The sequence below is a fragment of the Ranitomeya variabilis genome, chromosome 3 (genome assembly GCF_051348905.1).
Source record: "Ranitomeya variabilis isolate aRanVar5 chromosome 3, aRanVar5.hap1, whole genome shotgun sequence".
NCBI lineage: Eukaryota > Metazoa > Chordata > Amphibia > Anura > Dendrobatidae > Ranitomeya > Ranitomeya variabilis.
This window is the reverse complement of record NC_135234.1, coordinates 299,647,788-299,672,784: the sequence shown is the minus strand read 5'-3', so window position 1 is coordinate 299,672,784 and position 24,997 is coordinate 299,647,788. Positions and strand designations below refer to the sequence as shown.

Here is a 24,997-nt window from a genome sequence, read left to right as displayed (position 1 = left end):
TTGTCAAAAACCGATTACCTTTGCTGGAACTGCAGATTTACGTTCCCCAATCTATTTCAGGGTAGTTGAAGTCCCCCATAATAATGACTTCTCTTTGAGTCGCAGCTTCATCTATTTGCTTTACGAGGATATTCTCCGTTGCTTCCATTATTTTTGGAGACTTATAACAAACCCCTATCAGTAATTTATAATTTTTTCCCCCTCCCCTTATCTCCACCCACAGGGACTCTACATTTTCATTAGACTCACCTATATTATCACGCCGGATGGGTTTTAAGGATGATTTTATATATAGACACACCCCTCCCCCTCGCTTATCCGTTCTGTCATTTCTGAACAGACTATAACCCTGCAAGTTAACAGCCCAGTCATGGCTCTCATCCAGCCACGTTTCAGATATCCCCACCATGTCATAATTATGCTTCAACACTATTAATTCTAATTCGTCCATTTTGTTGGCGAGGCTTCTGGCATTAGTATACATACATTTTATGTATCTCTCTGCACCTCTATTCTTTCTTAAATTATTAACTGATCTAACCCCACCCCCCATGCCACCGCCACCCCCAACTTCCTTATTTGTGCCCAGGTCTCTATCTGCACTATCTTCCCCTCCTATAAAATGAATACCCTCCCCACCATTCCCTAGTTTAAACACTCCTCCAACCTTCTAGCCATTTTCTCCCTCAGCACAGCCGCGCCTTCCCCATTGAGGTGCAGCCCGCCCCTAGCATAGAACCTGTAGCCAACTGAGAAGTTGGCCCAGTTCTGCAGGAACCCAAACCCCTCCTTCCTACACCAATTCTTGAGCCACTTATTAACCTCCCTAATCTCCCGTTGCCTCTCTGGCGTGGCACGTGGTACAGGCAGTATTTTGGAAAATACCACGTTGGAGGTCCTTGCTTTCAGCTTGCAGCCTAATTCCCTGAAATCGGTTTTAAGGACCTTCCACCTACCTCTAACTTTGTCATTTGTGCCAATGTGCACCATGACCGCTGGGTTCTCACCAGTAATCTGTCCACCCGATCAGCGATGTGTCGGACTCTAGCGCCAGGTAGGCAGCACACCGTTCGACGATCCCTGTCTTTGTGACAGATTGCCCTATCTGTTCCCCTAATAATTGAGTCCCCCACTACCAGCACCTGTCTGGCCTGCCCTGCTCTCCTACTTCCCTCCTTACTGTAGCAGTCACTCCTCCGGCTTTCAGAGGACATGCCTGGCTGCAGCAGTGCTACCCCTGTACTGGCACCAACCTCATTTGCCAACTTAGCAAACTTATTGGGGAGTGCCAGATCAGGACTAGCCTCCCTGGCACTCTTCTCTCTACCCGGCCTTCTAGCAGTCACCCAGCTTGCTGCTTCACTGTCCTGCAGCTCCATCCTACCATCCCCCCTCATCTATCCCATTGAGCGTCTGCTCAGTGAGCAGAAGACTCCTTTCCATATTGTCAATGGATCTCAGTGTTGCCAGCTGCACATTTAGATTCAGAATCTGGGTTTCCAAATGCACAACGTGCTCACATCTCGCACAGCAGCATGAACCCTCGACCGGCTGCTCAAGGACTGCATACATGTGGCAAGATGTGCACTGGATGGCATTAACAATAGTGGAGCACATTTCCTAATGCTGGCACCCACTGCTGGCACCAGGCCCCCCGGCTGCTCAGGGGCCCCATAGCAGCAGAGCAGGGAGATCAATTCTCCCTGCTCCGCCGCAGAATGTAACTGCATCGTCATGCTGCACACACTGATGCAGTTACAGTAGCGTAGCTCCGGGTGGGCCCCCTGAGAGCACCGGGCCCGGGGCGCCCGCACCCTCTGCCCCCCGGTAGCTACGCTACTGATTGCATTGTTAACGTTGTTACTTATGACTTGTGTTTTGAAACTGTTAAACTGTAAAGCGCTGCGGAATATGTTGGCACTATATAAATAAAGATTTTTATTATTATTATTTTCTTTTGTTTCTAAAGGCTGAAGTTACTGTACAATGTGATAAATCCATATATATGATGTGCAAATAAAAGCAAACATATATATTGGCATTTAGGTAAGCTAGCCTTAGAATTACATTATAGAAAATACACCCTAATGCAGCATTCCTCAACTACAGTCCTTAAAAGCCACCAACGAGTCATGTATCATGTAGTAGGATCTCTTTAGTTTTTCCTAAGTGATAACTCCGTCACCTATGCAATACTAAGGAAATCCTGAAAACATTACCTGTTGCTAGGACTTAAGGTCAGAAGTTGGGCAACGTTGCCCTAATGTATATTGTAAAGTTTTTGATAGGAACCCTGGCATACAAATGCCAAAAGGAAACACCTTTAGAATACCCCAAGTGTGTGGCTACTGCACAGTCCAGACACATTTTATATAGGTATATACTCCTCCTCCCATGTAAAGCGCCATGGAATAAATGACGCTATAACAATAAATAATAATAATAATAATACTGTACATCCAACAGTGTGAATTGAGCAATTATGACAAGTGCTATTCCATAAAACTCTGAAAAAATAGCTAAACTTAGCCTTATAGCCTATTATTAATATATTACCCAGCATCCTCCATGTTCCCTGTACCGGTCACACCTTGTCTCCTATGGCTGACATGATTTTGCTTTCCAGACATTTGACATTTATATTACATGTTATGTTATATGCTTTCAGTTTTTCTACATATTGAGAATTGTGTAGATTAATCAATTCACATGCAGAACCTTAGCCATAATGCTGCCACCGCTATCAGGAGACGGTTACATACGAGGCCTGATGACTTCACTATGTTTTTGGTTTAAAACCACTGGAATTGCATAGATGACGGTGATTCCTGGGCATTTCAGGCAGCTTTTGACCAATCCTAAGGTGGCATTATTCGGCCCCTACCATCCAATACGTTTCATTCGTCGCTTCCTTTACTTTCGGAAATATTATGCACTCAGCTCAGCAAAAATCTTGTTTCTGATTAGTATAAGCTACAACTATCTATGCTAAAGTAGGATACAAACAGTCCTATTTCTATAATCAACTAACACTTCTGCCACACATCCTAGGAAGCTATAGTCCAATATTTGGCCCCATTAATGTAACATTTATTGCATGTATCAATGAGGCCAAATTAACTTGACCCAACAAACATGGTGGCCCATACATTGGGGCATTTCCAAGCCGATTATGTGGTTGTACAGCTTTGGCCTTCAAATTCCAGGCGAAACCCTAGAATTATTTAGTAGCTTGAGAAGAACAGAGTTGGGTCACAAAAAGCCACTTCAGTCACTATTAAACAGAAAATACATCTAAAATAAAAATCAGGCCTGTTAACACTATTGACCCCCATTAACTCTTTTCTGGAAGGAAGAACTTTACATCTGAACAAAATATCTGCATGTCTGTCTATACGGCTGGGGCAGTGGTGAAGGTAAAGGGGTTTTGGTGGGACAGATACCCAATGTGCCAAGAGTGAAGCCAACAGCAAATGGCAAGAAAGCGAAACTTCGCTTCCGCTCTGGAAGCGGGACAAACTCTTACATACAAAGATGAATCCTCTTAAAGACAATCACACGCCATGGATAATAAAGATGCAAACTCTATGCATCGCACGAAAACTGGACTCTTCAAGCAAAATATCAGTCTGTATTTGTCAATTCACAAAACTGGAAATCTATCATGATCTTTATTTTTATCCTTATACAAGATAATAAAGCTACTTGTAATATTTCTATTATAACACATAAAATCATAACATGTGGCTATAGGAAATACAGGAAATAAAATACACCGAATTGTATATAGAGCAGGTGAGGATATACAGGCCGTCAGGTTATTAATTGGTTTTATGTGGTGGGGTCTTTTGTATTTTTAATCAACTTGTGATAAACTTGTTTTGTGTCTTTCTTGTATTTTGTTGGTATTATTTGTATAGAACTTTCTATGTATTATTAGTAAAGGTGTGCACTGATCCAGACTAAGGGACTTTTTTAATATATAGGTTTTTATTATAGGACACGCAGTAAGTATAAGGTACAGTTTAGAAGGGGGTATGGGGGGGCATGTACAAATACGCAAACTTCGCATATTAGTGCCAGGATATTACATGTGTCTGTCTGGAGTCATTTCTCTCATATATAGCATAAATATTGTAAATGAGGCACACAGATGAAGTCCTTGAATATGACAATTCAATGCAATAATCATTAATAATGAAATGTGAATGGACACATAGTAGTACACACACAGAAATATAAATGGCACAAATACTACAAGCCTGAAGGTGTATCGCAGACGCGTCGCGTTACACGTGACAATGGAATCCATGTGTATATAGAATGCAAGTCTTTTTGTAAATGTGTCTGATATCTTCTTAATATTAATAAGTGTCTCGGTGTCTAAAATGCAAAAGTAAACGGTGATTTACAAGGAGACTTTGACTGGACAGATTAATTAGAAGTGCTTGCCATCTTACAATGGGAATCTGGATATAATGGGCTGATGTGGAGTCATGTGCATGGCATAATTAGTGTACATTCAGGAATGTGTTCATCTTGTTAATGTTATTGTGGTAACTCACCAGCTGCAGGCAGCAGATCCCCACCAAGGTGCATCTCCCAGTGCATCTGCCCATAGTGGACAGCTTGTGATCCTACAAACAGCAGGTTTTGGTGTAGACAATCCTGATCTGATAAGGCGATCCTGCAAATGTCAACTCCTCAGCCTAGGATATTCTGCATTGTCCCTGTAAAGAAAAGGCCTGATGGCTTACAGGACCATGTTTAGTAATGCTACCCTACAAATCTACATGCCATATAGGAGAGGAGGAGCAATCACCCTTATGTCCTCTTTGTGTTGGTCTATTGTGTGTTTTGTGTATCAGAGGGGAAGGCTAGGAGTGGCAGGCAGGGAGGACAAGCCACACACACACACCCACCCTACAAGGATGCACCCACCCCTCCCCTCCTCTTGGGTAGTAGGGAGCATGCTATTCACTCCTTCCTGGCCAGTCCCTGGGTGTGGAGAGAGGAGGAGGGGGTAAACCACAGCCAGAGAGGGGGCGCAGACTAGAAAACTCCATTTACCGCCCCTTTTTAATACCCACCAGAGAATGAGTGCCAGCTGCAAAGCTCTTTTGTTACATTGCAGAAGAAAAGCAGATCCGCTCAGTGTTGAGCACGGCGTTGTACAGAACGTGGATATTGGTCCTTCACCTCTCTCCGATAACAAAATTCACAGCATCACATTTGATGAAAGGTCTAAGCACATGATGTGTCCATGAATTGCTTTGTCTTGTACAATGGAGGGGCTCAGTAACCATTAACCTTTTTACAAGGCTTTTCTGTAATCTGTGGAGGTCAGTTTAGTCCATTAAAGTAGAAAGCAGCAATACTTATTTTCTACAACCAAGACTTTTCGCACCCGCATTCATCTTTTACCAGTTTTGTGTCTACAACAGACCTCAATCATCTTTTAAAGGCATCTGCTGGTTGCAGTGTGAAAGGGAAGCTGTCACCCCCCAACCCCCCTCCCCCAGGCGTTTGTAACTAAAAGCCACTTGTGCAGCACTAATGCTGCATTCTGCAAGGTGGTTCTTTTAGTTCTTGTTGCTGGCACTGCTGAAATAATAGTTTATGAAATTTGTCCCTCATACCTTGAAATCGTCCTGGGGGCAAGTCTTTCCCCCCCTAATACAGACGCACCACAGCCGTCACTCATGGCCTCTGCGCGCCGCCTCCTCAGCATTATTCAATTGTCCTGATGCCTGCGCTGTCATCTTAGGCCTTGGGCATGCGCAGTTAGCGCTGCCCTTCCACTGACATCACTTGATGTCTTGCTTATTGCACCTGCTTGGACGTGCAGCCCAAGATCCCGCCTGGGCTGGGATTCTTGGGCATGCGCAGTAGTTATCTGCGGTTCTCCCTCATCTCCCTCCTCCTCTTTCCTACTTTGCAGCGTCATAGGCATCTGACGATTCCTCTGACGCTGCACAGTTGGAGGAAGGCGGAGGGAGATGAGTGAGAGCCACAGATAAGTACTGCACATGCCCAAGAATCCCAGCCCCGCTGTGTAAATAAATCAGAAGAGACTGCGGGGCGGGATCTCGGTGTGCACGCAGGCCCAATAAGCAAGACATCAAGTCATGTCAGTGGGCGGGCAGCGCTAACTGCGCATGCCCAAGGCCTAAGATGACAGCGCAGGCGCCAGGACAATTGAATAATGCTGAGGAGGCGGCACCGACCGGCGCGCAGAGGCCATGAGTGACAGCTGTGGTACATCTGTATTAGTGGGGAAAGACTTGCCCCCAGGACGATTTCAAGGTATGAGGGACAAATTTCATAAATGATTATTTCAGCAGTGCCAGCAACAAGTGCTGCACAAGATGGCTCTTTTAGTTACAAGCGAATGGGGGGGGGGGGGTTGTGACAGGTTCCCTTTAAGTGTCCCCTATCCCCATAATAAATAATAATCTTTATTTTTATATAGCGCTAACATATTCCGCAGCGCTTTACAGTTTGCACACATTATCATCGCTGTCCCCGATGGGGCTCACAATCTGAATTCCCTATCAGTATGTCTTTGGAATGTGGGAGGAAACCGGAGTACCCGGAGGAAACCCACGCAAACACGGAGAGAACATACAAACTCTTTGCAGATGATGTCCAAGGTGGGATTAGAACCCAGGACTCCAGTGCTGCAAGGCTGCTGTGCTATCCACTGCGCCACCGTGCTCCCCATATCATATCCTCATAAATCTGTCATATCCTAAACACATAACCCTGTTTTATTTAAAATGGTCCACTACATTGTGTAATGTGCCAATCGATTTACACCTTTTACGTAAGTATTTATGTAAATACCTAATGTTGCCATATGTGCCTTTGAGTGACGCTATCGCTGCTCGCTCAATCTGCATCATGTGACCCCGGCTGCAGCCACCACTGACATCCGCTAATGCCACGTCAACTTCCGGACCTCCTTGATTTAACCAGGTGTGACCCAGATGCGCGCAACTCTCCTGATTGACTGGGTTGCGGGCACGGTGTCACAGCCCAGTATCCAGCGTGCCTGCGGTCATTGAAAGCAGAGGAGAGAGGGAAAGCACGCGCTGGATACTGGGCTGTGATGTATATAAACAAGAAGTGGCATAAAACATTCATCAATAGTATTAAAATCTGCAGCGAAGACCCAGGTGAAAAAGGCACAAGGTGTACACATACAGTGGGCACGGAAAGTATTCAGACCCCTTTTAAATTTTTCACTCTGTTTCATTGCAGCCATTTGGTAAATTCAAAAAAGTTCATTTTTTTTTTTTTTTACACATTAATGTACACTATGCACCCCATCTTGACTGAAAAAAAAAACAGAAATGTAGTAATTTTTGCAAATTTATTAAAAAAGAAAAACTGAAATATCACATGGTCATAAGTATTCAGACCCTTTGCTCAGACACTCATATTTAAGTCACATGCTGTCCATTTCCTTGTGATCCTCTTTGAGATGGTTCTACTTCATTTGAGTCCAGCTGTGTTTAACCCCTTCATGACCCAGCCTATTTTGGCCTTAATGACCTGGCCATTTTTTGCAATTCTGACCAGTGCCCCTTTATGAGGTAATAACTCAGGAACGCTTCAACGGATCCTAGCGATTCTGAGATTGTTTTTTCGTGACATATTGGGCTTCATGTTAGTGGTAAATTTAGGTCGATAACTTCTGAGTTTATTTGTGAAAAAAAACGGAAATTTGGCAAAAATGTTGAAAATTTCGCAATTTTCACATTTTTTATTTTTATTCTGTTAAACCAGAGAGTTATGTGACACAAAATAGTTAATAAATAACATTTCCCACATGTCTACTTTACATCAGCACAATTTTGGAAACAAATTTTTTTTTTTGCTAGGAAGTTATAAGGGTTAAAATTTGACCAGTGATTTCTCATTTTTACAACAAAATTTACAAAACCATTTTTTTTAGGGACCACCTCACATTTGAAGTCATTTTGAGGGTTCTATATGGCTGAAAATACCCAAAAGTGACACTATTCTAAAAACTGTACCCCTCAAGGTGCTCAAAACCACATTCAAGAAGTTTATTAACCCTTCAGGTGTTTCATAGCAGCAGAAGCAACATGGAAGTAAAAAATGAATATTTAACTTTTTAGTCACAAAAATGATCTTTTAGCAACAATTTTGTTATTTTCCCAAGGGTAAAAGGAGAAACTGGACCACGAACGTTGTTGTCCAATTTGTCCTGAGTACGCTGATACCTCATATGTGGGGGTAAACCACTGTTTGGGCGCACGGCAGGGCTCGGAAGGGAAGGAGCGCCATTTGACTTTTTGAATGAAAAATTGTCTCCAATCTTTAGCGGACACCATGTCGCGTTTGGAGAGCCCCCGTGTGCCTAAACATTGGAGCTCCCCCACAAGTGACCACATTTTGGAAACTAGACCCCCCAAGGAACTTATCTAGAAGCATAGTGAGCACTTTAAACCACCAGGTGCTTCACAAATTGATCCGTAAAAATGAAAAAGTACTTTTTTTTCACAAAAAAATTATTTTAGCCTCAATTTTTTCATTTTCACATGGGCAACAGGATAAAATGGATCCTAAAATTTGTTGGACAATTTCTCCTGAGTACACCGATACCTCACATGTGGGGGTAAACCACTGTTTGGGAACATGGTAAGGCTCGGAAGGGAAGGCGCGCCATTTGACTTTTTGAATGGAAAATTAGCTCCAATCGTTAGCGGACACCATGTCGCGTTTGGAGAGCCCCTGTGTGCCTAAACATTGGAGCTCCCCTACAAGTTTCCCCATTTTGGAAACTAGACCTCCCATGGAACTAACCTAGATGTGTGGTGAGCACTTTGAACCCCCAAGTGCTTCACAGAACTTTATAACGCAGAGCCATGAAAATAATAAATGTGTTTTCTTTCCTCAAAAATATTTTTTTAGCCCAGAATTTTTTAATTTTCCCAAGGGTAACAGGAGAAATTCGACCCCAAAAGTTGTTGTCCAGTTTCTCCCGAGTACGCTGATACCCCATATGTGGGGGCAAACCACTGTTTGGGCACATGCCGGGGCTCGGAAGGGAAGCAGGGACGTTTTGGAATGCAGACTTTGATGGAATGATCTGCGGGCATCATGTTACGTTTGCAGAGCCCCTGATGTGCCTAAACAGTAGAAACCCCCCACAAGTACAAGTGACCCCATTTTGGAAACTAGACCCCCCAAGGAACTTATTTAGATGTGTGGTGAGCACGTTCAACCCCCAAGTGCTTCACAGAAGTTTACAACGCAGAGCCGTGAAAATAAAAAATAATTTTTGTTTCCTCAAAAAAGATGTTTTAGCAAGCAATTTTTTATTTTCACAAGGGTAACAGGAGAAATTGGACCCCAATATTTGTTGCCCAGTTTGTTGTGAGTACGCTGATACCCCATATGTGGGGGTAAATTACTGTTTGGGCGCACGTCAGGGCTCGGAAGGGAAGTAGTGACATTTGAAATGCAGACTTTGATGGAATGGTCTGCGGGCGTCACGTTGCATTTGCAGAGCCCCTGATGTGCCTAAACAGTAGAAACACCCCACAAGTGACCCCATTTTGGAAACTAGACCCCCCAAGGAACTTATCTAGATGTGTGGTGAGCACTTTCAACCCCCAAGTGCTTCACAGAAGTTTATAACGCACAGCCGTGAAAATAAAAAATAACACTGGTCAACAGCATTTTTGGTGCCAAAGATATTTCATCGAATTTAGGGTATTTTTGGGGTGCTGATTCTGAATATGTCATCAGTTTTGCCAGATTGGCTCAAGTTTTTGAGATTTTTGGTATCTTATTTATAGCACTTGTTGGTAAATGCGACGCATCATCTCATTAATTTCTTTGGATTAGTACTTGAACTGAGCAGTTCTCAATATAGTTTTGTGTTAATTAGTGTTCTAAAAGTTTGTTCATAGCTTGATTTTTGCACTAACTTTATGTTGTTGTCTGTTTTCCAGTGAAAAGCATGAACTCATCAAGAAGAAGTTGTCTTAACGATCCAGACTCATTCTGTTACATTTGTGGTGAATACACACTGCCAAAACATAGAAGAAACATAACAGACTTCGTAAAAAAAGTGTATTTTGCCTATTTTGGGGTTATGCTTGGGGACCAAGACAAGTTTTGGGCACCACACATAGTGTGCAAAGCATGTATCGAATTATTACGAAAATGGAGCAAAGGACAAAGAAAAAGCTTCAAATTTGGTGTTCCAATGGTGTGGAGAGAGCCAAAAAATCATCATGATGACTGTTATTTATGGTAAACACAGGTACAGGCACATCTTCACAATGAGGGACAGGCCTTCTTGCAGATTCCATGTTACTCCCATTTTCGTTTCTTATGCTTATTGAATCCTTGCACTTGCACTGCACAGAAATAACAGTCATCATGATGATTTTTTGGCTCTCTCCACACCATTGGAACACCAAATTTGAAGCTTTTTCTTTGTCCTTTGCTCCATTTTCGTAATAATTCGATACATGCTTTGCACACTATGTGTGGTGCCCAGAACTTGTCTTGGTCCCCAAGCATAACCCCAAAATAGGCAAAATACACTTTTTTTACGAAGTCTGTTATGTTTCTTCTATGTTTTGGCAGTGTGTATTCACCACAAATGTAACAGAATGAGTCTGGATCGTTAAGACAACTTCTTCTTGATGAGTTCATGCTTTTCACTGGAAAACAGACAACAACATAAAGTTAGTGCAAAAATCAAGCTATGAACAAACTTTTAGAACACTAATTAACACAAAACTATATTGAGAACTGCTTAGTTCAAGTACTAATCCAAAGAAATTAATGAGATGATGCGTCGCATTTACCAACAAGTGCTATGAATAAGATACCAAAAATCTCAAAAACTTGAGCCAATCTGGCAAACCTGATAGCATATTCAGAATCAGCACCCCAAAAATACCCCAAATTCATTAAAATATTTTGGACACCAGAAAAAAAATTTTTTTTTGTTGACCTGTGTAATTGTTCTTTCCTCAAAAATTATGTTTTAGCAAGTAAATTTTATTTTTGCAAGGGTAACAGGAGAAATTGGACCCCAATAGTTGTTGCCCAGATTGTCCTGAGTACGCTGGTACCCCATATGTGGGGGTATACCACTGTTTGAGCGCACGTCGGGGCTTGGAAGGGAGGGAGCACCATTTGACTTTTTGAACGCAAGATTGGCTGGAATCAATGGTGGCGCCATGTTTCGTTTGGAGACGCCTGATGTGCCTAAACAGTGGAAACCCTTCAATTCTAACTTCAACACTAACCCCAACACACCCCTAACCCTAATCCCAACTGTAGCCATAACCCTAATCACAACCCTAACCCCAACACACCCCTAACCACAACCCTAACCACAACACACCCGTAAACCTAATCCCAACCCTAACCCTAACCCTAATCCCAACCCTAACTCTAATCCCAACCCTAACCACAACTGTAACCCCAACACACCCCTAACCCTATCCGTAACCCTAACGACAAGCCTAATCTTAACCCTATTTCCAACCCTAGCCCTAATTCCAACCCTAACTCTAATTGCAACCCTAACCCTAAGGCTATGTGCCCACGTTGCGGATTCGTGTGAGATTTTTCCCGCACGATTTTTTAAAAATCCGCAGGTAAAAGGCACTGCGTTTTACCTGCGGATTTACAGCGGATTTCCAATGTTTTTTTTGTGCGGATTTCACCTGCGGATTCCTATTGAGGAACAGGTGTAAAACGCTGCGGAATCCGCACAAAATTGACATGCTGCGGAAAATACAACGCAGCGTTTCCGCACGGTATTTTCCGCACCATGGGCACAGCGGATTTAGTTTTCCATAGGTGTACATGGTACTGTAAACCTGATGGAAGCATGCTACGAATTCGCAGCGGCCAATCCGCTGCGGATCCGCGGCCAAATCCGCACTGTGTGCACATGCCCTAACCCTAACCCTAGTTCTAACCCTAGTTCTAACCCTAACCCTAGTGGAAAAAGAAAAAAAATATTTTCTTTTTTTTTATTATTGTCCCTACCTATGGGGGTGATAAAGGGGGGGGGGTCATTTACTATTTTTTTTATTTTGATCACTGTGATAGGTTATATCACAGTGATCAAAATATACCTGGAACGAATCTGCCGGCCGGCAGATTCGGCGGGCGCACTGTTCATGCGCCCGCCATTTTGGAAGATGGCGGCGCCCATGGAGAAGACGGACGGACACCGGGAGGCCCGGTAAGTATGAGGGGGGGGGGGATCTGAGCATGGGGGGTGGATCAGAGGACGGGGGGGGGTGGCATCGGAGCACGGGGGGAGCGGGCAGGAGGACGGGGGAGCAGACAGGACGACGGAGGGGAGCGGAGCACTGGACGGAGGACCAGGGAGGAGATCGGTGGTGGTGGTGGGGGGTACATAAGTGTTTCCAGCCATGGCCGATGATATTGCAGCATCGGCCATGGCTGGATTGTAATATTTCACCAGTTTTTTAGGTGAAATATTACAAATCGCTCTCATTGGAAGTTTCACCTTCAACAGCCAATCAGAGCGATCGTAGCCACGGGGGGGGGTGGGGGTGAAGCCACCCCCCCTGGGCTGAAGTACCACTCCCCCTGTCCCTGCAGATCGGGTGAAATTGGAGTTAACCCTTTCACCCAATCTGCAGGGACGCGATCCCTCCATGACGCCACATAGGCGTCATGGGTCGGATTGGCACCGACTTTCATGACGCCTACGTGGCGTCATGGGTCGGGAAGGGGTTAATTAAACTGATCGGACTTGATTTGGAAGGGCACACACCTGTCTATATAAGATCTTACAGCTCACAGTGCATGTCAGACCAAATGAGAATCATGAGGTCAAAGGAACTGGCCAAAGAGCTCAAAGACAGAATTGTGGCATGGCACAGATCTTGCCAAGGTTACAAAAGAATTTCTGCAGTGCTCAAGGTTCCTAAGAGCACAGTGGCCTCCATAATCCTTAAATGGAAGAAGTGTGGGACCACCAGAAGTCTTCCTAGATCTGGCCATCCAGCCAAACTGAACAATTGTGGGAGAAGATCTTTGGTGAGAGAGGTAAAGAAGAACCCCAAGATCACTGTGGCTGAGCTCCAGAGATGCAGTAAGGAGATGGGAGAAAGTTCCACAAAGTTAACTATCACTGCAGCCCTCAACCAGTCGGGCCTTTCTGGCAGAGTGGCCCGACAGAGGCCTCTCCTCAGTGCAAGACATATGAAAGCCCTCATAGAGTTTGCTAATAAACACATGAAAGACTCCCAGACTATGAGAAATAAGATTCTCTGGTCTGATGAGACGAAGATAGACCTTTTGGCCATGTTCACACAATGCGTTTTTTACTGCGGAACCGCCGCGATTTTGCCGCTGCGGGTCCGCAGCTGTTTTCCATGTAGGGTACAGTACAATGTAACCCTATGGAAAACAGGAAACGCTGTGCACATGATGCTGAAATTCACTAAAAAAGCCGCGCTGAATAGCTGCGGTAAAAAAGAAGGACCATGTCACTTCTTTGTGCGGAACTGCAGCGGTTCTGCACGCATAGACCTCCATTGTGAGGTCAAACCCGCAGTAAAACCCGCAGATCAAAAATATATCTGCGGGTTTTATTGCGGTTATGGGTGGAGAAACCGCTGCAGCAGGAAGTGCGGGGAAGCGGGCGGAAGTGCGTGGGCGGAAGTGCTTGGGCAGAGTGTGTTCCTGTATCCCGAAGAGACATGGAGGCATACCGTCGCATGGGGATCGATGTCGGCTGTTTGATAGATTTGGTATGTGTGTGTGTGTGTATGTGTATGTGTGTGTGTGTGTCCCCATGCGACGCTAGTGCCACCATTGTGCTAAGTCGCCGTATGGGACTACTACTCCCATCCGGTATTAGGATGGGAGAGTTGTCCCTGTGTCCGGCGACTTAGCACAGTTGTAAAGTTACACAAAACACACACAATACACATACATGACACACAGTACATACAACATATAACACAGAGTATATACTCACCAACAGCACACTGGTAGACGAAGCCCTCGATCCCCTAGAAAAAATCCCAAAATAAAAAATCTAATTCATACTCCCTGTCCGCAGAATCCATAAAACGAGTGTCCCACGCCGATCGGCTGCTCTCCGGCGATACACTGCCAGGAGCGAAGCTCCTAGCAGTGTATCGCGTACTGTTCCGGAGTTCAATGGCTCCGGCATCTCGGTTAACGGCAGTACAGCTGCGTTGAACTTTCCCACGCAGCACTGCCGTTAAGCGAGAGTGCCGGGGTCAATGACCGCCGGTAAACTCGCTCGCTCATGCGCAGTGACACACCGACAGGAACTATGGCTCCTGTCAGTGTGTTGCTGCAGCCGTGGAGAGCAGACATATCTCTGGATGTGTCTGTTCTCCATGGAAGATCTTCGTGGGACCCTCGATGGATTTCTGCGGACAGGGCCAGGAAGTATGAATTTGTTTTTTTATTTTGCGGCTTTTTCAGGTCGAGGGTCTTCAGGACGGATTGAGCGTACAATAAAATATGGTCAAAAAGTGGGTGTCTTTATTTCATTAAAATAATTTTTTTCTAGTGTTTGTGGTTTTTTTTAACCCTTTCATTGGATTAATAATGGATATAGGCGTCTTATTGAAGCCTCTCCATTATTAACCGGGCTTAATGCCACCTTACAATAGCAAGGTGGCATTAACCCCTCATTACCCCATATCCCACCGCTACACGGGAGTGGGAAGAGAGGGGCTAAGTGCCGGAATTGGCACATCATTTTGATGCGCCTTTTCTGGGGCGGCTGCGGGCTTATATTTGTAGCCAGGGGGGGGGGGCAAATATCCATGGCCCCTTTCCTAGGCTATGAATATAAGCCCACGGCTGTCTGCGTAGCCTTTCTGGCCTAAAAATATAGGGGGACCCCAACATTTTTTTTGGGGGGGCTCTCCCTTTATTTCTGAGCCAGAAAGGCTATGCAGACAGCTGTGGGCTTCATATTCATGGCCTGGAAACAGCCATGGGTATTTTAACCCCTTCCCAGGCCACAAATATTGGCCCGCAGCAGTCTGCCTAGCCTTTCTGGCCTAAAAATATAGGGGGACCCTATGTCATTTTTTTTTTTTTTTTTTTTTTTTTTGGGGGGGGGGGGGGGGGGTCCCCTTATATTTTTTTTGATCATTTTAATAGCATTAATAATGGATAGGCGTCTTATTGACGCCTCTCCATTATTAACCGGGATTAATGCCACCTTACAATAGCAAAAATACGTGCAACTTAAATACGTGATACGTGGCACTTAAATACGTGGCACTGAAATACGTGATACGTGGCACTGAAATACGTGATACGTGGCACTTAAATACGTGATACGTGGCACTGAAATACGTGATACGTGGCACTAAAATACGTGGCACTGAAATACTTGGCACTGAAATACCTGATACGTGGCACTGAAATACGTGATACGTGGCACTGAAATACGTGGCACTGAAATACGTGGCACTGAAATACGTGATACGTGGCACTGAAATACGTGGCACTGAAATACGTGGCACTGAAATACGTGGCACTGAAATACGTGATACGTGGCACTTAAATACGTGATACGTGGCACTTAAATACGTGGCACTGACATACGTGATACGTGGCACTGAAATACGTGGCACTGAAATACGTGATACGTGGCACTTAAATTCGTTGCACTTAAATACGTGATACTAAGTCTACGTTCACATTTGCGGTCTGCGCCGCATCGTAAATACGTGGCACTTAAATACGTGGCACTGAAATACGTGGCACTGAAATACGTGATACGTGGCACTTAAATACATGGCACTGAAATACGTGATACGTGGCACTTAAATACGTGGCACTGAAATACGTGATACGTGGCACTGAAATACGTGGCACTGAAATACGTGATACGTGGCACTTAAATACGTGATACGTGGCACTTAAATACGTGGCACTGAAATACGTGATACGTGGCACTTAAATACGTGATACGTGGCACTTAAATACGTGATACGTGGCACTTAAATACGTGGCACTGAAATACGTGGCACTGAAATACGTTGCACTTAAATACGTGGCACTGAAATACGTGATACGTGGCACTAAGTCTACGTTCACATTTGTGGTCTGCGCCGCAGCGTCGGGCGCCGCAGCGTCATGCGCCCCTATATTTAACATGGGGGCGCATGGACATGCGTTGCACTTGCGTTTTGCGACGCATGCGTCACTGCGGCGCATGCGTCCGGGCGCAGAGGACGCAGCAAGTTGCATTTTTGCTGCGTCCAAAATCAACCAAAAAAAGGACGCATGCGTCGCAAAACGCAGCGTTGTCCATGGGTTTTGCTGCGTTTTTGTTTGCGTTGTGCGTTGCGTCGCCGACGCTGCGGCGCACAACGCAAATGTGAACGTAGCCTTAAATACGTGGCACTTAAATAGCTGGATAGAGCTGGATCCGCGGGCTGTGATCTGGCCTACGCTCAGCACTCTGCGGAGCGCTGTCATTCAAAACATGTCCACTCATTTTGGTGTTTAGTCCCAAAATGGAGGATGGAAGAAGAAAAGGGTTGGACAAGGAAATGACATCATTTCTTTTTTTTTTTTCCCCACTGCAGTTAAAGCTTTATTTGTGTCAAACACAGACAATCTGCAGAGAAAACTGCTTAAAAAACCGCACTAAAAACCGCATCAAAAAACGCACCAAAAAACGCACCTGCGTTTTCTGCCAAGAGCTGCGGTTTTTAGTGCAGAAAAACAGCAGGGAAACAGGAACGTGTGAACATGGCCTTTCGGTGATAATTCTAAGTGGTATGTGTGGAGAAAACCAGGCACTGCTCAATACATATGACCATGTGATATTTCAGTTTTTCTTTTTTTTATAAATTTGCTAAAATTTCTACATTTCTGTTTTTTTCAGTCAAGATGGGGTGCAGAGTGTACATTAATGAGAAAAAATTAAACTTTTTTTGAATTTACCAAATGGCTGCAATGAAACAAAGTGAAAAATTTAAAAGGGTATGAATACTTTCCATACCCACTGTATAATATAAGGGGGTTCTATTAGTACAAATATATGACAATAATAAGTTACAAAGCTGATAGACTGAAGTAAACAGTCTATTCACTGACCCTTCTAATGTATATTATCTATCAATAATTTAGGATTAATATCTTACCCATTAATCCCTATGTGAGATAATTCTGTATGGTGCGGAAGCTCAGCGGGAAATCCCCCATAACGTCAGTGATCCGTGCGTGTTAGCTACGAACACCGTCGACAATGCTCCAGACAGTGAACCACAGTGGGCATGAGCACAGGCTGGCCATATTGAAAAAGTGCAAGAAATGAATATACGTAGGGCAACTATATGATCTACATTGAAAAACTATAGGGTACATTATATGGTTAGGTGTAATATGAGGCTAAGTACCTGCCTGTTCTGGACAGAGAGAATCTCAGCCTACAATTCCCCTGCTTAATTTCACCTCTAATCTACAGAGTAGCTCCTCCTTTTCCTGTCTGCTCTATGGATGGGCATCACTGCAGAAGCCATGCTGATTGATAGCTTGCTCCCCACAGTTAGGTAGCAGGGTGCAACTATCAATCAGCATTACATCGGCAAATATGCTCTGTCAACAGAGCAGAGTGGAAGACAAGACGCTACTCTACTCTGTAGAAGTGACATCAGAATCTACAGAATCGCTGGTAAGAGTGGGCTATTAGCAAATACCTGCTTGTTAGTTCTTTTCCCAAAAAGCAAAAATATTAAAAGTCTTGGATAACACTTTCCAAAGCTGTTAGCCATGGTAACAGGACTTTGTAGACTGGAATTCTCTGAATGTCAATCACAGACACAGTACAGGGACTTTGTCGATGGTAATGTACGCTTTAATCTTATGAAGAGGAAATCGGCACTCGCCACGTGTGATATAAAATAAGAGTCTGTATTGGATTCCGTTAAAGGGAACCTATCACCCCGTTTTTTAAAGATTAGATAAAAATAGTGTGAAATAGGGGCAGAGCTGGGCTTTACATTACTGCCTTTTTGGTGCCTTTACACCCCCGTTAGGCTGCCGAATTACCTTTGAGAAGTGGCCGTTTTCTGCTGTCACTCAAGTTGGTCAGGTCGGATGGGCGTGGTCACAGCGCTGTTTCTCCCCCAGATCAGGCTCATCATTACGTTGGTGGCGTAGTGGTGTGCGCATGTCCAAGGTCCCGAATCCTGCACAGGGGTGTGAAAATAGCAGCGATGTCCGTTATTCCATTGGTGGTCGGTGGGCGCGGCCATCTTGCTTTGGCCGCGCGTGCGCAGAAGCGGCGCTCTGCTGGCCGCGGCTTCAGGAAAATGGCCGCGGGCATCCACGCGTGCGCAGATGGCTATCGCGGCGGCCATTTTCGTGAAGCAGAGTTCGCATCTCGGCTTCACGAAAATGGCCGCCGCGATAGCCATCTGCGCTCGCGCGGATGCCCGCGGCCATTTTCCTGAAGCCGCGGCCAGCAGAGCGCCGCTTCTGCGCACGCGCGGCCAAAGCAAGATGGCCGCGCCCACCGACCACCAATGGAATAACGGACATCGCTGCTATTTTCACACCCCTGTGCAGGATTCGGGACCTTGGACATGCGCACACCACTACGCCACCAACGTAATGATGAGCCTGATCTGGGGGAGAAACAGCGCTGTGACCACGCCCATCCGACCTGACCAACTTGAGTGACAGCAGAAAACGGCCACTTCTCAAAGGTATTTCGGCAGCCTAACGGGGGTGTAAAGGCACCAAAAAGGCAGTAATGTAAAGCCCAGCTCTGCCCCTATTTCACACTATTTTTATCTAATCTTTAAAAAACGGGGTGATAGGTTCCCTTTAAAACATACAGGCCAGCATAGGAGCTTGCAGGGTGTTGGTCATTTCCTCTTGGTGGACTTTCAGCAGAGCATCATCATACAATTTCATACAATTTGGCTTTGGTTGTGTCACAAGCAATATTTTATCTCCTCCCATTTTAAATGATTGAGCCAACACGTTCCTTTTTTTTTTGGCAATGTATTCATTGTACACTCTAACTGCAAATGTAATTCCAATGGCTATAGCTGGTAAGTTTACATGCTGTGAGGCAGTGACCAGTGTCACATGCAGGGGGTCGCTGTGTGTTCCCCCCCAGGATGAGCATGGAGGCGTATTGAGGCCATGGGAGTGCATTGCAGTCACAGGCGTAGCTGTGATTGCAATGCAGAATAAAAAGTAAGTCTTAGTCTTGGGCAAACTATTTGTCCAGGGCAGATTTAAGAAAACCTGCTGGGCTTTTGTTTTTTAAATGGACTACAGGATGACAGTGGGGCAGTCTGTTTAATTCCCGGCCCGGGTTTTCTAGGGGGCCCATGGCCACAGATTCCAGTTAAAAGCACTGCAGTATAGGGTATGTCAGGGTCAGTGTCACTGTCAGTCTGGTGATTGCAAGAGTGCAGAGTAGAAGGCTTTGCAGAACTCCACCTGTGTGAGACAACACAGGCCAGTGGAGCTGAAAGTCCTGGCATGCACAGCATACACAGTGGTGCAGTCGCCTACGGCAACATGTCTTGGAAGTGGACTGTCTTGTGTCTGGCTGTGAACCAGAGGTAGATGGTCCTGCGCCCAGCTGCGGTCCACAGGTGGACTGGCATGTTTATCATCTGCAATCTGGAGGATATGGTTCCCAGCTGCAAACCAGAGGATATCGTGTGCTGTTTTTTGCTGTGAGTTGAGCATTAAAGAGACTTTTGTTTGAACTTTGCTGGGTCACTGCCTCATCACTGCACAGCGTGGCTACTGCTGCACTACATATGGTTGCTGAGCAAGTCTGTAGGAAAAATGGAGCTTTTAAAACAGGTGGTCCTCATTCAACAGCAGGAGCTATTGTGCCAGCAGGAGCTGCAGTTCCAGTGGCAGCAGCAAGAGGCGCTGCAGTTGCAGCAGCTACAGCCAAGCCGCAGCAGTAAGAGACGCTGCAGTTCCAGTGACAGCAGCAAGTGGTGCTGCAGTTGCAGCAGCAAGAGCATCAGCCATGTAAAGAAGAGACCCCTAAGGTGAGGGGCGATCAGCGGTGTAAAGAGGTGATCCCTAAGGTGAGGAGCGAACAGCGGTGCCAAGAAGAGACCACTAAAGTAAGACGCGATCAGAGGGTGTACCAGTAGTCCTTGGCAGAGACTCATCCCACGAGGTCTCAGGTGTATGACTTATTGCAGTTGGTGGAGGAATGGCTCCAGCCTGAGACTTTGACCCGGCCCAGATGGTAGAGAGGGTTGTGGTCGACCGACTGGTGAGGGCTCTGCTGCCAGCGATACAGTGTTGGGTGGGGCAAGGGGATCTGGACACTCTGAACCAGCTGATAAGTTGGATAAAGTGGTAAATAGTCACTCAGGACTTTGTACAGGAGCATGGGAAAAGTCCACAAACCACTGTTGGGGCTAACCAGGACCGAGCCCGTGATGAGGGGGCAACCCGAAATGAGGGTGACAAAAGTCCAGTTTCCCCTAAAGTGGCTCCAAGGTATAGTCGTGCCGCAGGGATTAAATATTGGTGGTGCCGAGGGCCTGGACATGTGCCTGCAAACTGTCCCGATATCTGAGCCCATGGACTGCGGGTGTACTCGCTGTGTAGCTATGTACACGTACACGGCGGTGCAGTCGCCCACGGAGAGTTCTCGCAGGTGGACTGTCTTGTGCCCGGCTGTGCACTGGAGGTAGACGGTCCTGTGCCTGGCTGCGATCCGGAGGTGGACTGGCATGTTTATCGACTGCAATCTGGAGGATATCATGTGCTGTGTTTTGCTGTGAGTTGAGCATTAAAGAGACTTTTGTTTTGAACTTTGCTGGGTCACTGCCTCATCACTGCACAGTGTGGCTACTGCTGCACTGCAATGCTTAAATTGATCAACTACTGTAGCAAAATCTTTTCTACACTATTCATTCTAAAAGGGATTGTCTGAGGCTTTAAAATTGATAGCCTATCTTTAGGATATGTCATCAATTTCTGATTGGTGAGTGAATAAAACTTGGCACCTCCACAGATCATCTGTTCCCAGTGCCAGTCACGACACAGCACAGCTCTGTCACATGTGCAGTGGTCACAGCTGGGTAATATGCATATCTGAGCCCTATATCAATAGAGGGTGGATGTGCAGTACCTGGCCATGGCCACTTTTCTGTTGAAGTAGCTGTACTGTACAGCTCGGTAATAGTGATGAGCGAATGTGCTCGCCACTACTCGGTACTCGCCCGAGTGTCACTATGCTTGGTGTACTCGGCACCGAGTATTTCCGGGATTATTCGGTGAGAGCTCGGGTCTCCTTTAAATTTTGGTGCTTTTTAGAGCACCAATCAGCATGCACGGATTGTCTTCCATGCACTGTAATACCGCAGCCATTTTGTTGTGGCATTACAGTGATTGGCTGGCCGCACAGCGTCATCAGGTCTATAAGAGACCTGGTGCCGCCCTGCTTGCTGCATTCTGCTCCGGATTCAGCTGGTGTAGGGAGAGCTGCTGCTGAGATAGGGTCAGATTCGTTCTTTTATTAGTTAGTGTGGGTCTGCTAGTGTTCAGTCCAGAAATCGTGATAAACCAACAGTCCTTTTTAGGTCTAATTTGGATAAGTGATTGTGGGCAGGGATGGTACATCTCACTGATGGCACACTGAGTTAACATAGTGGAAGCTTGGACCCAGTCGGACCTTGGGATGGAACACATCCTCCCCACGCCGAGGATTGCAGGCCCTACGTCAATCAGGGTTGCCCCCACAGTCTACTCCTCCTGCACCTCCTACTTCTCCTCCTCTTCAGCCTCCATCTCTGAAATTAACACATCAGTCAAAAGCTGGACGCACTGCAGCACTGCCTCAGTCAAGCTGCAACAGTGCTGAAGCTAATCTGCTTAGGTGACAAACCGCACAATGCTGAAGAGTTGTGGACAGCGCTGAAAGAGCAGTCAGATATATGAAAGACACTGCTGAACCTACAGCCAGGCATGGTCGTGTGTGACAATGGCTGATCTGAGGCAAGGTGAGCTCACACACGTACCTTGCCTGGCCCATGTGCTAAACCTCGACGTTCAAAGTTTTCTCAAAAGCTACCAGGAGCTGCCAGATCTGCTAGTGAAAGAATGCCATCTGTCTGCCCATTTTAGAAAGTCAGCTACAACTTCAGCCGCACTTGCCATGCTTCAGCATGGTTTGCAGCTTCCGGCTCACCGACTGGTGTGTGATGTCCCCATACATTGGAACTCTACACTGCATATGTTGGAAAGGATTTGTAAGCAGAAGAAGGCAGTTGTTGACTACCAGTATCAACAAGGCTGTCGATAATCAGTTCAGACTCCACACATAAGACCTCAGGAGTGGACATGGATGTAAGACATATGTACCATAATCCAAAATTTTGAGGACTGCACCAAGATGGTGAGCGGCGATGACGCCATATTTAGCGTCACAATCCCGGTTCTCAGCATTCTGAAAACCTCTCTGCTCACAATTAAAAGGATGCATTGCAGGCAGAGCACGAGGACATGGAGCAAGGAACCATACAGGGTGATTACACTCAGCCCAGCCTCATGTCGTCCCAATGTGGATTGGTAGACAATGAGGAGGAGAAGGAATAACAGGAGCTACTTTCATGCGCTATAGACAGTACTACAAGCACAGCTGTCATACTGTCTGTTCAGCGTGGATGGCCTGAGGACAGGGATGAGGATGATGATGAGGAGGACAGTATGGTCAGTCGTCTTGTTAGTAAGGACACAGAAGTCATGCCTGTTAGCAGTCTGGCACGCATGGCTGACTTTATGTTGCACTGCGTTTCCTGTGATCATCGCATTATTAAAATTTTCGGTAACACTCATTACTGGTTGGTGACACTTCTAGACCCACACTACAAGGAGAACTTTCAATCTCTTCTTCCAGAGGCAGACAGGTGTACTAAAATGTTGCAGTACCAGAGGGCCCTTGTAGAGGAATTACTTAAAAAAATTCCCAGCAGACGTCAGAGTTTGTTCTACAACCAAGGAGTCCAAGCGAGAGAGACAGAAGTACAATCCAGCTCAGGCAGGGGAACAATGGAAAGTTCTGGGACAGTTTTCTCAGACCCTCCCATCATGCCGGCACAGAGGCAAGGGTGCTGTCACAAGAAATGCAATGTTTGGGAAAATGCTGAGTGTGTACCTTGCAGATCGTACAAACGTCCTCCGGGATTCCTCTGTGCCTTTTAATTATTGGGTATCCAAGCTGGACATGTGGCATGAATTGGCTCTCTACGCCTTGGAGGTTCTGGCCTGCCCTGCTGCTAGTGTTCTGTCAGAGCTAGTTTTCAGTGACGCTGGTATTATAACAGATAAGCGCATCTGCCTGTCAACTGAGAATGCTGACAGGCTGACTCTTATAAAAATTAACAAGGGCTGGATTGTGCAAGACTTCTGTACACCACCAAGTGAAAACTGGTGGTGTACAGAACTAGGGGTTCCTGGTCCATACCTCACAGGTAATATGCCTATGCTACTACCGTCAGGCTGTGTTCACACGTTGCAGATTATTCGCGTTTTTTTCGCGTTTTTTCCCTATAAAAACGCTATAAAACCGCAAATAATCTGCTTATATTATGCATCCTATCATTTTTAATGAATTCTGCACTTTTTGTACACATAATGCGTTTTTTTCCGTGGTAAAAACGCATCGCGGTAAAAAACGCAGCATGTTCATTAATTTTGCGTTTTTTTTGCGGATTTCCCACTTAAAATGCATTGGGAAATGTCCGGAAAAAAACGCACCAAAAACGCGTCAAAAACGCGGTAAAAACGCATGCGGTTTTCTAGCAGATTTCTTGCAGAAAATTTCAGGTTTTCCTCAGGAATTTTCTGCAAGAATTCCTGAACGTGTGCACATAGCCTCATACCTCTAATCCTAGTTACCTTTAGCAACACATGGCATTTTTTCTTCTCAACATTAGCCTTTAACCGGCTCTTCTACTCTCTTTACCTTGGCACTTGCACCTTATTTACTGTTATGATATAACATTTGTTGTTCCTACTGGGTATTAACTGTTGGATGAACGATTTGGAGGTTTCATGCACTTTATAGGTCACAAAGGGTTTGGTTACCCTTTCTGATATGAGCATGTAATATATATATATATATATATATATATATATATATATATATATATATATATATATATATATATATATATATATATATATATATATATATATATATATATACACACACACCTTCATTTTATATTATTCCATTTAGCACTTGTAGCTATATTTATCTTGGTAAACCTTGGCATTTTCCCATATTGGTGTGGTCCATTCTATTTTTTGCATATGATATCTCGACGGTTTTACTATATTTCTTGTTGTTATTTTTTATCAAAAATTCATTTTAATCTGACCTCAATAAAATGTTGAATTTTTAAGACACTAGCTTTTTTCTTTTTTTGATGGATCATTCTTTGAAAGCTGCCTAACCTAGGCTTTGTTATATTTTGATAAACAGCGAAACATAACCTCAAATACATTGTCTTTTTGTGGAGGTGTATTCTCATGCACCTCTTCACAACCAGACATGGGTATACGCTTCCTGATTTGGTCTGTTTGGTGTTATCCTCCTCCTTATCCTCATCATCCACAAACATACGAACACCAGAGTGTACGTATTCCGTGATGCAAAAGTCACTAATTTTTTGTGCAAGGATGTCTATGATGCCCATAAAATATTTTTAAAAAATGTACCCCCCATGGGGAAATGTTTGTAAGCCCATGCACTTCATGTATGGGCATTACAAGGCTAGGAGACACGGTCCTTTACATTGGGCCTAGTTTTTGTCTCATCATTCTCCTCTGCTAGATCACCAGGGTTAACGTGTTCTGTGCTGCTACAGTCAGTCCAATTTTTGGCAAGGGTGTCTATGATGCCCATAAAATATTTTTTAAAAATGTACCTACCATGGGGAAA

The 24,997-nt window shown here is 45.0% G+C and overlaps 1 protein-coding gene across 4 annotated transcripts in view; it reads right to left on the bottom strand.

The window, feature by feature from the left end:
• NKAIN1 (sodium/potassium transporting ATPase interacting 1) overlaps positions 1-24,997 on the bottom strand; it is a 242,880-nt gene that overhangs the window by 194,846 nt on the left and 23,037 nt on the right. Inside the window, exon 1 of one of the 4 annotated variants that reach the window (XM_077295595.1) lies at positions 4,566-5,007. The exons of 1 other annotated variant lie outside the window; for it this stretch is intronic. In XM_077295595.1, coding sequence (XP_077151710.1) covers positions 4,566-4,611 — 46 coding nt within the window. In that variant the 5' untranslated portion in view covers positions 4,612-5,007. Of the gene's footprint in view, positions 1-4,565; positions 5,008-24,997 lie in introns of those variants that run through there. 2 more of the 4 variants (XM_077295594.1, XM_077295596.1) reach the window with 2 other exon arrangements.